The 13,161-nt window shown below is 44.3% G+C and overlaps 1 protein-coding gene across 4 annotated transcripts in view; it reads right to left on the bottom strand.

Moving 5' to 3' along the window:
- Positions 1–13,161, bottom strand: part of MEP1B (meprin A subunit beta) — a 465,679-nt gene that overhangs the window by 62,034 nt on the left and 390,484 nt on the right. For all 4 annotated transcript variants that reach the window (XM_069620973.1, XM_069620975.1, XM_069620974.1 and 1 more), the window contains exon 12: positions 377–556. In XM_069620973.1, coding sequence (XP_069477074.1) covers positions 377–556 — 180 coding nt within the window. The remainder of the gene's footprint in view (positions 1–376; positions 557–13,161) is intronic.

The raw sequence follows: 13,161 nt of genomic DNA, 5'->3' as shown, positions 1-13,161 counted from the left end.
TGTACAATTGCACTCTGCCATGCAAATGAAGAACATCTGGCAGCGGGGACCCTGGCTATGCCTGAGTGCAAAGGTACCAGGTCCCCGCCATCAAATTAAAAACATGAGCTCCATTGTGTTCACTGCAAACAACGGTCTCCCCTAGGAAGGGGCTTCGGTGATTGCCTACACCCCATGCTTTGTCCATGAATGTGGTTCCCTTGACAGTCCTAATTGTAAACACCACGTGTTACTCATTGATCCAATTGTACGCAACAGATCTATTGTGTAGCTACTTTGCACCTATTGACTGTTTGCTCGCTCTGATTCGGGAGGATAGAGACCAGTGGAAACAACACACTGCACTGCATACAAAAGGTCACCCAAAGACACCTACCTTCCAAAGACAAAAGAATGAACACGTCATCTCCTTTTATAAAATCTCTGCTTCTTAGTCTGTCGTGTGTGATGAAGGCCGAAGTTCCTTTTCCTGGTCCCCTGTAATACGATGTTCCGTTCGGAAACGTAACTTGTGATCCGGTTTTGTTAGGCCTGTCCCAAACGAATGCGCCACTTTCTACAAAATATAGACGATTTCTGTTTCAGCAAATACATTACTGCATCTATAGTAATATTAAAACACGTGCTGCTTATTGAAAAACGTATTGTTCAAGTACATAGAATTCTCTAGTACAGCCAGCAAAATGTACTGAATAATTCCAACAGTGTATGCATTTGTTCCACTTTTGCGCAACACCTAGAGATTCATGACTAGACACCATAGAGTTACGCCTCCACCGGTGGTCAAAACCCAATTTTTGTTCAGAGGTTGAACTCACTGCATGCTGGGTAAGTAACTATGAAAATTCTATCCAAGGGCTAAAACTTCGTCGATCTAGCTACCACAACAATAGAAAGTTAAACTTCATTTTGTAGTTTTCAACCTAACTTATTGTAAATTATTGGGTTGGCTAGCTCTGGTCAACTGGAGGTGACTAAAGCCCAAAGTCACCAAAATCGATAAGTTAGAAAGTATTGACCACCTGAGTTAAAGAAATAAGCTTCACAGTCGTATTGACTCAATAAAAGCACCAGTCAAATTACAAATGACTCAATACATATATGGCCTTATTACAAGTCTGCTGGTCCGCAATTAAGGGTGCCCGTAGCAACATACCGGCACCCATTCCGGACCGGCAGACAACAACTGTGTCTGCCGGGGTCTGTGCGCCCGGCAGGGTCTGACCTGCCGGGTGCATCGGCCCCGGTAGGCACAGTTTTCACAGAAGCAACGGCAACAGTGCCGGTGCTTCCGTCTCCCAACTCCTCGTACTCTATGGGAATGGGGATTTCCGCCGCCTGAGATCCCAAGCCACCGGGACCTGTAATGTCTCGGTGGCACCGGGATCTCAGGCGGTGGAAACAGTGTTACGGGGTTGGCGGCAACCCACCAGTGGCACCAGCGGGTTACCGGCAACCTCATAATGAGGCCCCTAGTCTTTAATGTACAGCCAACACGTGTTTCAACCTTATAACAAAAGCTCTTCTTCAGGGCCTTAATACCTTGACATATATAAATGTTAATGAAATTATATTAACAATAACAAAAATTTAAAATAATGTTTTAGTTAACCAAATATTGCATGCCGAAATAATACAGGGAAAATAGACTTCTTAACATAATACAATACCATAAGCAAGAACAGAGGTTGGGGGGAGAAAAGAAATACACACATTCATATTATTATCTTTTCTGAATAGTATGTCATTAATTCTTTTCTGATAAAACACAGGTGTTCCACTCTTATTACCAATGCTCTAAAACCCTAAACCTGCACCATTAGAGTCATGTGACCACCATGAACACACAGAGCGAGAACTCACAATCCATAAACCAAATTGTGATAAATGAAACCAAATTCAGAATCAATGATTACCACTTGCTCTATATAGCTGATGCCATCAATTAACACTCAGATGAGTGGTTTGTGTTCCTTACTTCATTTAGTCACTAGAAACAGAAATCCTGGTCAGGTCAATGCGTAATGCATTTAAATCTAGTGACTAACCTTCCACCATAACCCAGGTGATAAATATCAGTCACATACCTTACATTTGTTACAAAAGGTTATTATATTAACCACATCATTTGTGACCTGTGCACAGCAATCCTAATTCTCCAAGATTCAATCCCAGCTCACAAAACCATGGAGGTGAAATAATCATCAAAGACCATCCTTAATGTTGCTTATTTTACTTTCATAACTGTGATTTTTGTAACAATCTGACAAATATACATAAATGAAAAAGTTTACTATAGTTGCCCCAAACTATGGGTTATTTAGGCCCATCCACCTTCTTGGTACACTGGTGCAGTGTTCCATATGGCGATAGTGGTTGCCATCTTGTTTTTGCATGTTCCAATAGTTCCGATGACGTCAGGCACTCTACGCCTGATGTCATACTTTATTAGCATATGACAACCGCATTTTAAAGCACGGTATTCATAACCTACGATGCTTCAACTATTACTATAATTTTACAAACGTTTATTGTCTACACAAATCAACATACAGTTTGCAAATTACTTGAGCAATCTGAATAACAATCTGTAATAACATATCAACTTGTATATATATATAAAGAGCCCTACTCTTTCATTCTTGCTCTAACCACACCCATTAAAGCACATGCTATTGCTGCACAATACTATAGATCATAATATGCATGTTATGCTTCCAAGATATGTGTAAGTATTCCTTACTCCATTCCTCATCACAATTACTCAATACTGATACCTATGATCTAAATATTGTATTATAAAACGTGAAATAATACTAAATGTAATTTCAACTGGCCATACATATTTCAATCAGATAAACTTCAAATTCTCCCAGACTATACTCTCACGACCATATTTGGCCTAATTTGCTCACTTGTCCTGTTGGTGGTCAGAGGGTGAGATTGCGTTACATTCTGATTTGTGCATTTTTAAGTGCACAATCTTACTTAAACATATTAGTACTGGATTTATTTTATTTTATTGTTCATTTTTAACACACCTAATACCAGCGAGTGATTTCTAAGCGCAGGATCTGGATTTGAACCTGTGTTATGCCAAGTTTTCATACGTAGCCTTGGCCTAATGGCCTGTTACCACATTCAATTGTGTAAACGCACACCTTTTTTCATGAACTGAGCCTCACTAGAGACATAACACAAGCTTTACCTTGTATAATAACAAATTCTCACTCATTATTAATACTTGTTCTAATGATTGAATAGTGCATGTATCAATTTGCTTATCAATCAATCTTTAGCTACTGGCAGTAATTATGTTGATGAGCCAGATATCACTGTTGCAATTCCCCCGTGCTTTTTCACTCGCCAGCACTCCTCTACAATTAGTGCTAACTCACATGGTTTGATTATCCAACATAACTTTGTCGACATTGGATTGTTTCTCCTGTCAAGTTACTGATTATCTGTGCTAATAATGAATTGTATCCGATTTCTAGTCATTCATGATAATTACGCGATTACCGTGAACACATTTGTAGTACTTCGGTCCCTTGTTGACATAACTCGTCATCTCTGCGATTTTGTTGAATTTTCTGTTGTGTTTGGTATTTTTCTTGACATTGATTTCCATTCAACCACAATGCGTTCAAAGACTTTAACTTTGTATGAGTTATTTAATATTTGTTTGATTAGTGATTAGTATCTAATTATGAGTCATTTAGTCATACGAACGCGGCAATCGCGATAACGCACACAGTACCTCGACGCAATGTCAAGTCCTTTGTTGACAGTAGACGTCATCTTTGCGACCCAATTGAATTTCACTTCTGCCGACGTCACAATGTTGACAATGTACCTCACTCACGCAACGTAATTCTCTTGCGCCGCCGCCGTCGTCACTTCCGTGACATACACGGCGGCTATCAGTATTTCAGAGCAACCCAGGTAAGCATTCGTTGGATTTGTCTCATTTAATTTGCTCCATACTCGATTTACCGAGTGAGTTTACATTCTTTTTCCTTCTTGCTCGTGGCCGTCAACTGATGGTTCTATGTTCCCATCTCACATTCATTATGCTACTTTTTGCAGGCGATATACTCGTCCCAGCCAATTGGCTTTTCATATTGAATCAAGATATACATTCTTCAACGGGTACTTACCCACCAATCTCCAGTGTGGTAAGTTTCGATAGTTATCGTTCTCTTTTTTTCAGTTGATTCCAGGTATGTCCTGGCTTCCATTACTAATTTACTCTTGGTCATGTTCCAATAGGTTTCCCATATTCATTGGCCATTTCTAAATCCTTATGGTAAGCGTATCTTTATTGGTTACACCATTTTATAATTACCCATATGCAACATTTGACACTCTGGTTTTGGGTTGCTTTGTATTGGTCACTTCACTGGATTTGGCGACTCTTCAATGGACGCTGTGCCTGGATCTAGCCATTTTCCTTAGTACCTTTTGTATTGATCCTGCAAATTCAGTCAAGGGTGCCATCTACATATTTATTTTTTCCTTTGATGACTATCGGCACCACCACCGATCGGACTATTTTTCTGGCTTGACACTACTACTTTGTACCTATGGCACTGTGCCCGTGCGTGATTTGCATGGGGGCCTTGCGAGGGTGTTTGTGGCATCAACTACACTTGAAGATGACACAGTATTGATTACAATTATGCTCATATACATTCTCCATATCTTTGTTCTTTCTGCGATGTGCCTATATTGATCCATTACTGCTGTCCTATCTTTCTTACCGGATATGGTATGTCCCTCATTTATTCATTCATTTTTTCATGTTGGATTATTCAATATTTTTTTTTTTCTTCTCTAATAATATGTCCTTTTTTGTGATTGTCTCACATATCTGTTATTTAATTTTGTACCTTATATTGCTATATATGCTGATGTATTATGTTATCGTCTATTGTACATGATATTTGAATGTGGTTTAACGATCCAGCCTTGAAGACGATGCAAGTGTCGAAACACGTGTCGGCTGTTCTTCATTCCAAACCATTAAAATACTGTACTTTGATTGTTGTCTATTAGCTCAATGGTGTTTTAGCGCAATTCCATCCTCCACATCCCACACATTGTTAATATAGTATCAACCTGTGTGGCCAGGTTGACCGGGATTGGACTGCTGCTCACACCGTCCCTTAGATTTCTTTCTTCTTTAGACTCCAATAGTGATAAATAGCGCACAGGCACTGTGTTGCGAGTCCACAATCCTTGTACCCTAGTCTACATTTATCACATGTCTTACCTGCTATTAACTTATATCCTCTCTTCCATTATGTCAATACATGTCCTAACTACAAGATCGACCTCAATTCACATGGCACTCAAGAAGTGATAACATGTGTTGCCTCCTCTTGATTGAACATTTCACTGTAACCTTCCCAATATCTACAATACTTAGGTTCACAGTATATACATTATTCGCACAATATATGAATTTATGAATTGTGTTGTAGTTGCTCGCGCTTCCGCGAGCCTTTGTATTATGTCACAGGCGCGTGGAATCTATCCGGGTTCCACGCTCGTGGCGGCAGTTGGTCTTTGAAGGGAAGGAGCTGGGAGGGGATTGGTGTCACGGTGTACGGGTTGAAGAATAAAGCATAACTCAACTTACCATATTCTTGCGTTATTACACTGGCGACGAGGATTTCTTCAACCCCAACCCACGCGCCTTGCGAAGCCGTGGATCATCACCTGGTGCCCTCAGCTGGTCTCCCGAGCTGCGCTCCCGGACGAGGTCGAGCGCGGCTCTTGGCGTGATACTCCAGCTGAGCGTCCGCAGTCCTTCGCTTTCAAGGATCCGGCCGAGCCGCGCTCCCGGACGAGGTCGAGCGCGGCGGGGAGTGCAGCCGTTGTCTTCGGCCATGCGGCCGCTGTTCTTCGCTGTCAAGAATCCGGCTCGAGCCGCGCTCCCGGACGAGGCCGAGCGCGGCTCAAGGAGGTGTGTGCAGCTGTGCCCTGCGGCTAATATGAAGTCGCAGACGAAGGACCACTGCAGGTGAGAGGTGGACCCTGGGTGGGGGCACAGCCCTGCGGATCTTCATAGCGCGTAAGGGCGCCTGCAGAAACCACGGGTGTTACGTTGTTCGGCTCCGCCCTTTCCCTGAGGAAGCTAGCCCGGTGGGCGTGGCTGCACTACCTCGACTTCAAGGAGAGGAATGTTAACCCCTTGAGTGCGGAAGTCGCAGGAACTGCAATTCCCTGTTGGCTACTTCTGTTTCAAAGAGGAGGAAGTGACTTGTGGCTGTCTGTGACTTCCATGAGAGGTGTCTTGAGTCAAGTGATCCGTCATAAGGGTCTGCTGTTAGGACAGGGTGTAAGTTATAACACCTTGTGCCCCAAGTAAGTCGGGTCCTGGTCACGTGCAGACATTCCATTTGTTCCATTGCGCTTGAGACCAGTCAGTGGCTATGTCGGTTCCATTGACCATGCAGCACAGCAATGCTCGCCCACCTCCAGCTTTTCTTCCCAATCCAGGGGAGCCCCCCATTGCGTGGGAACTTTGGGTGGACACCTTCAAGGTATTCCTGAGAGCATCAGGTGGTTCCAGAATGTCTGATGACGACAAGGAAGCGACCCTGCTCAATTGCCTTGGTACGGAGGGTTTTAGGGTCTTCAGGCATCTTCCAGGCCAGGATGTTTTGGCCTTGTCTTCTGGCGATGGAGATGGAGAAGGGGGGCAGGCAGTGGTTTTGGCATTTGAAACTGCTCTTAAGAAGCTTGAGACACGCTTTGGCAAGAGAGCTAACATTGTGCTAGAAAGGTATCATTTCTTCTCAAGGGCACAGGGTCCTGGCGAGAACATTGATTCCTATGTGACGACTCTGCGCACCCTCATTTCTACATGTAAGTTCACGGCCTGGCGGATGAATACATTCGTGACCAGATCATGATGAGGACTAGTGACTCAAAAGTAAGGGAGAGGTTATGGACGGAGAAGGACCCTCCGTTGGAGAAAGTGATAGAAATAGCTCGTGCCCTGGAGGAGTCAAGGAAGAGTGTCAAGGAAGTGACAGAGAAGGCAGACATTGTACACATGGTTCAGCCACGCAGGAATGAGGAAAATCGTGCCAGGGACAGGGATCAAAGAGCGACGCCGAATAGCAGAGATCTCTGCAAGAAATGTGGTTGGAGGGGTCATGTTGCAGGAGCTAGGGAGTGTCCTGCTTCCGCTGTTGTATGCAGAAAATGCAAGGGAAGGGGACATTTTGCCCGCATGTGCAAGGCTGCTCCTCAGAGGGAAGTTGTACGGATGGTGGACCCTGAAGAGGATGATAGTAATGTAACGGTTGTAGGGTATGTTAGTCCCTCCCCTATGGCGGATGTGCTTCCAAAGGAAGGTTCGCTGTTGAGCGTGGGACCATCAAAAAAGAGTGCGATGGCTACCTTTAGTGTGAATGGAGTTCCCCTCAGTGTGTTGGTCGACACGGGTTCTCCTTATACCATGATTTCTCCTGAGATGTACAAGTGCAAGTTCCATAAGGGGGTATCTAGTTTGAGTCCGTCTGACATCAATCCATGTGCATATGGGCGTGTTCCGATTAAAGTATTGGGATACGAGTGGGTTGATATAGAATTTCATGGCCGGAAAACCAGAGGAAAACTCTATGTAGCTTGTAAGGGTGACCCAGTTGTTGGGTGGGATGAGCAGGCTGCCCTGGAAATGGAGGTTCGTCCTGGCAAAGATGTCCCTGTTTTATGTGTGAGCAAGGGAAGAGAATGTGGTTTGGGTCAAGGAAGTGCGTTGACAGCCAATACTCTTCAAGAAAGGTTTCCGTCAGTTTTCTCCCCTGTCCTGGGCAAGTTGCAAGGTTTCTCACACAAGATTGTGCTCAAGAGGAGTGCTGTTCCCGTTGTGCACAGAGTTAGGCGTGTACCTATCATGGCACGTGAGGGTCTCCAGACAGAACTTAAAAAACTGATGGAAGCTGGTGTAATAGAGGAGGTAGAATCTTCAGAGTGGTTAGCCCCGGTTGTATTGGCACGCAAATCCGATGGTGGCATGAGGATGTGCGTCGATCTAAGAGATTTAAATTCCAGCATCTGGATCGACAGGCATCCCTTACCGAATATACACGAAATGCTTTCGCTTGTAGGAGGGGCTTCGTGTTTCTCCACCTTAGATTTGTCCTCTGCTTATCACCAGGTGGATCTACACGTCGAATCACGCCCTCTCACTTCGTTCATTACGCCGTTTGGAGCCTTCCGTTTCCGGCGGATGCCTTTTGGTTTGGCATCTGCCTCCGCTGTTTTCCAGCGAGTTATGCAAAAGTTGTTTTGTAGAGTGGATGGTGTGGAATATTTTCAAGACGATATCTTTGTGTGGGGCAGGTCACGTGAGGAACACGATGAGAGGATTCTACAAGTGTTGGGTATTTTGGAGAAGAGTGGTCTGACGGTCAAATTGAGTAAGTGTAAAATAGGGGTGGAGAGTGTAACTTATTTGGGACACACACTGGATGCCAAAGGGACACATCCCAAGGCTGAATTAGTGAAGGCGTTATGTGAAGTGTCTCCGCCCACCAGTAAAGACCAATTGCGGTCGTTTTTGGGATTGGCTGAATATTACAGCAGGTTCATTCCCACGTACTCCGACAAGACAGTTGCCATGAGAGCTTTGCTCAAAAAGGGTGTACGTTTTGAGTGGTCAGAGTCGTGCCAACTTGAGTTTGAAGGTTTGAAGGCTCAGGTGGACCAGGCTCCATCTTTAGCTTCCTTTTCTCCATCAAGGAAGACACTTTTGACAGTGGATGCCAGTGAGTATGGGGTTGGGGCTGTTCTCGAGCAGTGTTTTGATGGATCGTACCGCCCCATTGCTTTTGCGTCCAGAGTTCTTAGTGAGGTGGAACACAGGTATGCCGTCATAGAGAGGGAGGCCTTGGCGGCTGTCTGGGCATCCAAACATTTTAGAACATTCTTGTGGGGGGTGGAATACACTATACGCACCGATCATAAGCCACTGGTGCATGTATTGACAACTAAAGGATTGTTCCAAGCATCCTCTAGGGTGATGCGTTGGATGGCCGACATGAGTGAGTATAATTTTAAAGTGGAGTATTTACCTGGCACTAAAAATATGGTTGCGGATTGTCTCTCTCGTTTTCCCCGCCACGATGTAGGTGTGGAAGACTCAACACGGGCTGTGACGGGTGACGAATATGTGTTGGTGGCCAAGGTGTTTCCGGCCGTCAGTGAGCAGGAGTGGGGTAGAGAGTGTGCATTGGATCCAGTGTTAAACAACATCAAGGCAGCTCTCGCTACCGGAGCGGGCATGTATGAATTGGATAAATCGTTCGGTCAAGTGTGGTCTGAACTGTCTGTGGGTCCTGGGGGCATTGCCAGGGGTACCAGGTTAATACCACCTGAATCTTTCAAGGCCAAGTTGGTGGATTTGGCTCATGAGGGACACATTGGTAGATCTATGACGAAAAGAAGGCTTACAGAAGGGTATTGGTGGCCCAAGATGGATGAGGAGGTTGAGAAGGTAGTTAAGGATTGTGTGGCTTGTTCCATCAGCGATAAGAGCAAGACAACGTCGCCCCAACCCATTCAACCCGTGGAAGTGCCCCAAGATGTGTGGTCAAAGGTGGCCGTAGACATTATGGGTCCCATGGACACTTTGGGTGGAGGTTTCAAATATTTTGTAGTGTTGGTTGACTACACCTCTAGGTGGTTTGAGGCCACGGCCTTGTCCTCGATCACCACTGAGAAGGTGATTGACTTCTTGTCGGCGGTGTTTGACAGGGAAGGAGTTCCTGCTGGAGTAGTCACCGATAATGGTCCCCAATTTGTGTCTGGTGCCATGCAAGAGTTCTTCTCCAAACTAGGGATTTGTCACCATAGGGTGGCGTTGTACAATCCAGAGGCCAACGGGTTAGTGGAGCGGATGAACCGGTTCGTGAAAGGGGCGGTTCAGTTGGCCCTTGCCAATGGTTTGCCATGGTGCAGTGTAGTGACTGAGGCACTTAAGGCTTATAGGGTTACCCCTTCATCATTTACTGGTGTGTCTCCGTTTGAATTAATGAGGGGTAGGAAACCAGGATCCAAACTCAGGGTAGCCGCCCTTGGGGGTGGTGTGCAAAGTTGCATCAACATGCAGGAAGTTCTTGACAAGGTACGCGTTAAACAATCCCGTTTTTGGGAGTCTCAGCTTTCAAAAAGGAAACCCCTGCGTGTGCAAGTTGGTGATCTCGTGGTGGTGAAAAATCCGAGATTTGTAGCTAAGGGCTTGTCCAAATTTATGAAGCCGTGTGTCGTGACCAAAGTAGGTCATGGTTACGTTAAACTGCAAGATGGTACCAGATGGAGTTTGAGGCGGGTGGTCCCTGTTAAAGGAAAGCTGGCGGATACTAAGGACCAGTGTTGTGAGGGTGGTGGTGCTACAGTTGGAGATGATCTCGAGTGTGCGTCTGAGTGTGTGGTTCCCGTACCGAGCCCTTGGGGTTCCAGTAGTGGCATGGTAGTTCCTGGGCGGGCTACTCTGGTGGGGCGTGAAGGTGTAGAGGTACCTGTCCCAGGGAGTGATGATGTTGCGCCATTTGATGGAGCGCCTTTTGCAAAGGAGGCGGATGAGTCTTCTGAGTGTGATTCCGATAATGGTGCTCTTGGCCCGACTGAGGTGGGGACAAAGGTTGCTGAGGAGTCTCCAGTGTTTGTTTCGGATAATTCGGTTTTAGTTCCAGATGGAAGGGAATTACGCGAGAACTCTGCTCTTGCGGAAGCTTCCAACAAGATGAATAACCGCCCGACCAGAATGAAGAAGATTCCGGCAATGTACAAGGATTTTGTTTTAGAATTTGCAGATGATTAATTCTTGAACTACAGATATTTAATTATCTTCTTTCTTATGTCTCTTCTTCATGTTCCTTTGTTCCTTACCTATTTCCCCATTTTCTTCATTGATGTTCTTGTGTGAATTTGTCCTCATTTGTTTGAGGTTTACAGGGGGAGATGTGTTGTAGTTGCTCGCGCTTCCGCGAGCCTTTGTATTATGTCCCAGGCGCGTGGAATCTATCCGGGTTCCACGCTCGTGGCGGCAGTTGGTCTTTGAAGGGAAGGAGCTGGGAGGGGATTGGTGTCACGGTGTACGGGTTGAAGAATAAAGCATAACTCAACTTACCATATTCTTGCGTTATTACAAATTGTTCATTAGCATGTGTTTGCTTAAACATATAGGTTATTACTGCCGTATCCATCTTAATAAATGCCAAAAAATAAGGTTCCAAAACACTCTTTCATTATGATCGTGCAATTAGATCTAATATGCAAATACCCCTAACTTACTACATATGTTCAGCCAAAAAGTGCTCTTTACAATTCATCAATTCAGCTAATAAAGTTACACATTTCCAGGTTCCAATCTCCTCATCAACAGTTCTTAGAAGAAGACCCCCATCTCATGGTCTGTATTTAACCCTTTAAGCACTGTTCTATATTTACAAATTAATTTTGCCTCTTTCTGTCGAAGACCTTTTTTTCTATCTCCTTCTCTCTTGTCTCTTTGCACTTTCCTCAATCCAATGAACCATATACCTGCTTTATCGTCCATCTGATGACATTCTGGCCAATGAACAGATAATGGTAACCGTGGGTCATTGTTGCGTAGCGCATTCAAATGCTTTTTGATTCTTATCCGTAGTTGACGGATCTTGCTCCCAATGTACACTAATCCGCAAAGGCATACAATGCAATGAACCACAAATTGGGTTCTACAATTAGTGAAATCTGTAATTATCAACTCTTCGTCGATATTAATTTAAAAACTTTTGCACTGCTTTGTATGTTGGCACATGCTGCATCTACCACTTTGTAGAATCCACCTTAATTTTGGTGTAACCATGTTCTATGTGTTTCTATTGGTTTAAGGAATGATGGACTCAATAGATTTCTTAATGTAGTGGCTTTGGTTACACAAAGGTTGGTGTTGCCTTGATTTAGTCTTATAAATCAGGATCAAGGGCTAGAATACTCCAATGTTTGTGAAATATGTTGCATAAATTATGTCTCTCAGAAGAATATTGTGTAATCATCTTCACAGTTTTAAAATCATGAGTCTTATCTTGACCTTTAGGCTTGAGAGTAGGTCTTGCCTCTGCATATTTAAACTTTTAATTTTCGCATGTGACAACACATTCTTAGTGTAACCCCTCTGTATAAACCTGTTATCTAATACCTTACGCGTGTGGGCTTTCCAGTAAAGACAATGGGCCTCATTACACGTTAGGCGGTAAGGGTTTACCGGTACCGGTAAGGGCACCGGTACCGGTAAACCCTTACCGCCTTACTACGAGTTCCCTTTGCAGGACCCGACCTTAACGGCTGGTTTTACCAGCCGTTAAAGTAGGGTGCCACAAAGGGACCTTGGTGCTAATTACAGTACCGCAATTTGCGGTACCATAATTAGTTCCTTCCCCATTCCCATTATGCCCTATGGGTGCAAAAATGGGAATGGGGAAGTGCCTTGGTGAATGGGGAATTACCGCACCCGCTCACCTTGGAGTAGGGCGGTAATCCCGCCATCCACCAAGGTGGACACAGTAAAATACCGGCGGCAACCATGGCACTAATAGCACCATGGTTACCGCCTACCGTGTAATGAGGCCCAATATGTATTAAGTGATTTGTAATTTGACTGGTGCTTTTATTGAGTCAATAGGACTGTGGTTTAGTAACTAGACTATTCTTGGAGTTGATGGCCAAACATTGCATTGAAAAAACGTTGGTAATTAGATTGGCCCAATTCTTTCTTTTATGATAGGGATCTCTCCTGATGTTTTTTTGTAACCTTCATCCCCTTTCCTCAAGGTTTTTTAGTCGAAAATTTGAAGTCACCCTTATTGCAAAAGACCTTATTCAAAAGACTCTTACACATTTTACCCAGTATAGCAATCAAATCAAGACTGAGTGCCCAAGCTTCTACATAGAAAGCACAGAAGGTCCTACCAACACAAACAAAGGCTCAGATCCTGCATTATTTCTCAATTAGCTCTAACGGCATAGCCTCTAAAATTGTCTGTTAAAAAATGTCTGCTCCTTTACTTTAATAGAAACCAAATTAAACAAAACATGTGCTATAATGTATATTCTAAAAAATGCACTCTCCGTTTGCCTCAGACCACACTGCACCCCTGT

This window comes from Ambystoma mexicanum, chromosome 5q, assembly GCF_040938575.1.
Source record: "Ambystoma mexicanum isolate Mex_15411 chromosome 5q, UKY_AmexF1_1, whole genome shotgun sequence".
In the NCBI taxonomy this organism is placed as follows: Eukaryota; Metazoa; Chordata; class Amphibia; order Caudata; family Ambystomatidae; genus Ambystoma; species Ambystoma mexicanum.
Note: the sequence above shows the minus strand (reverse complement) of the source record. Positions and strands in the feature narration are given on the sequence as shown.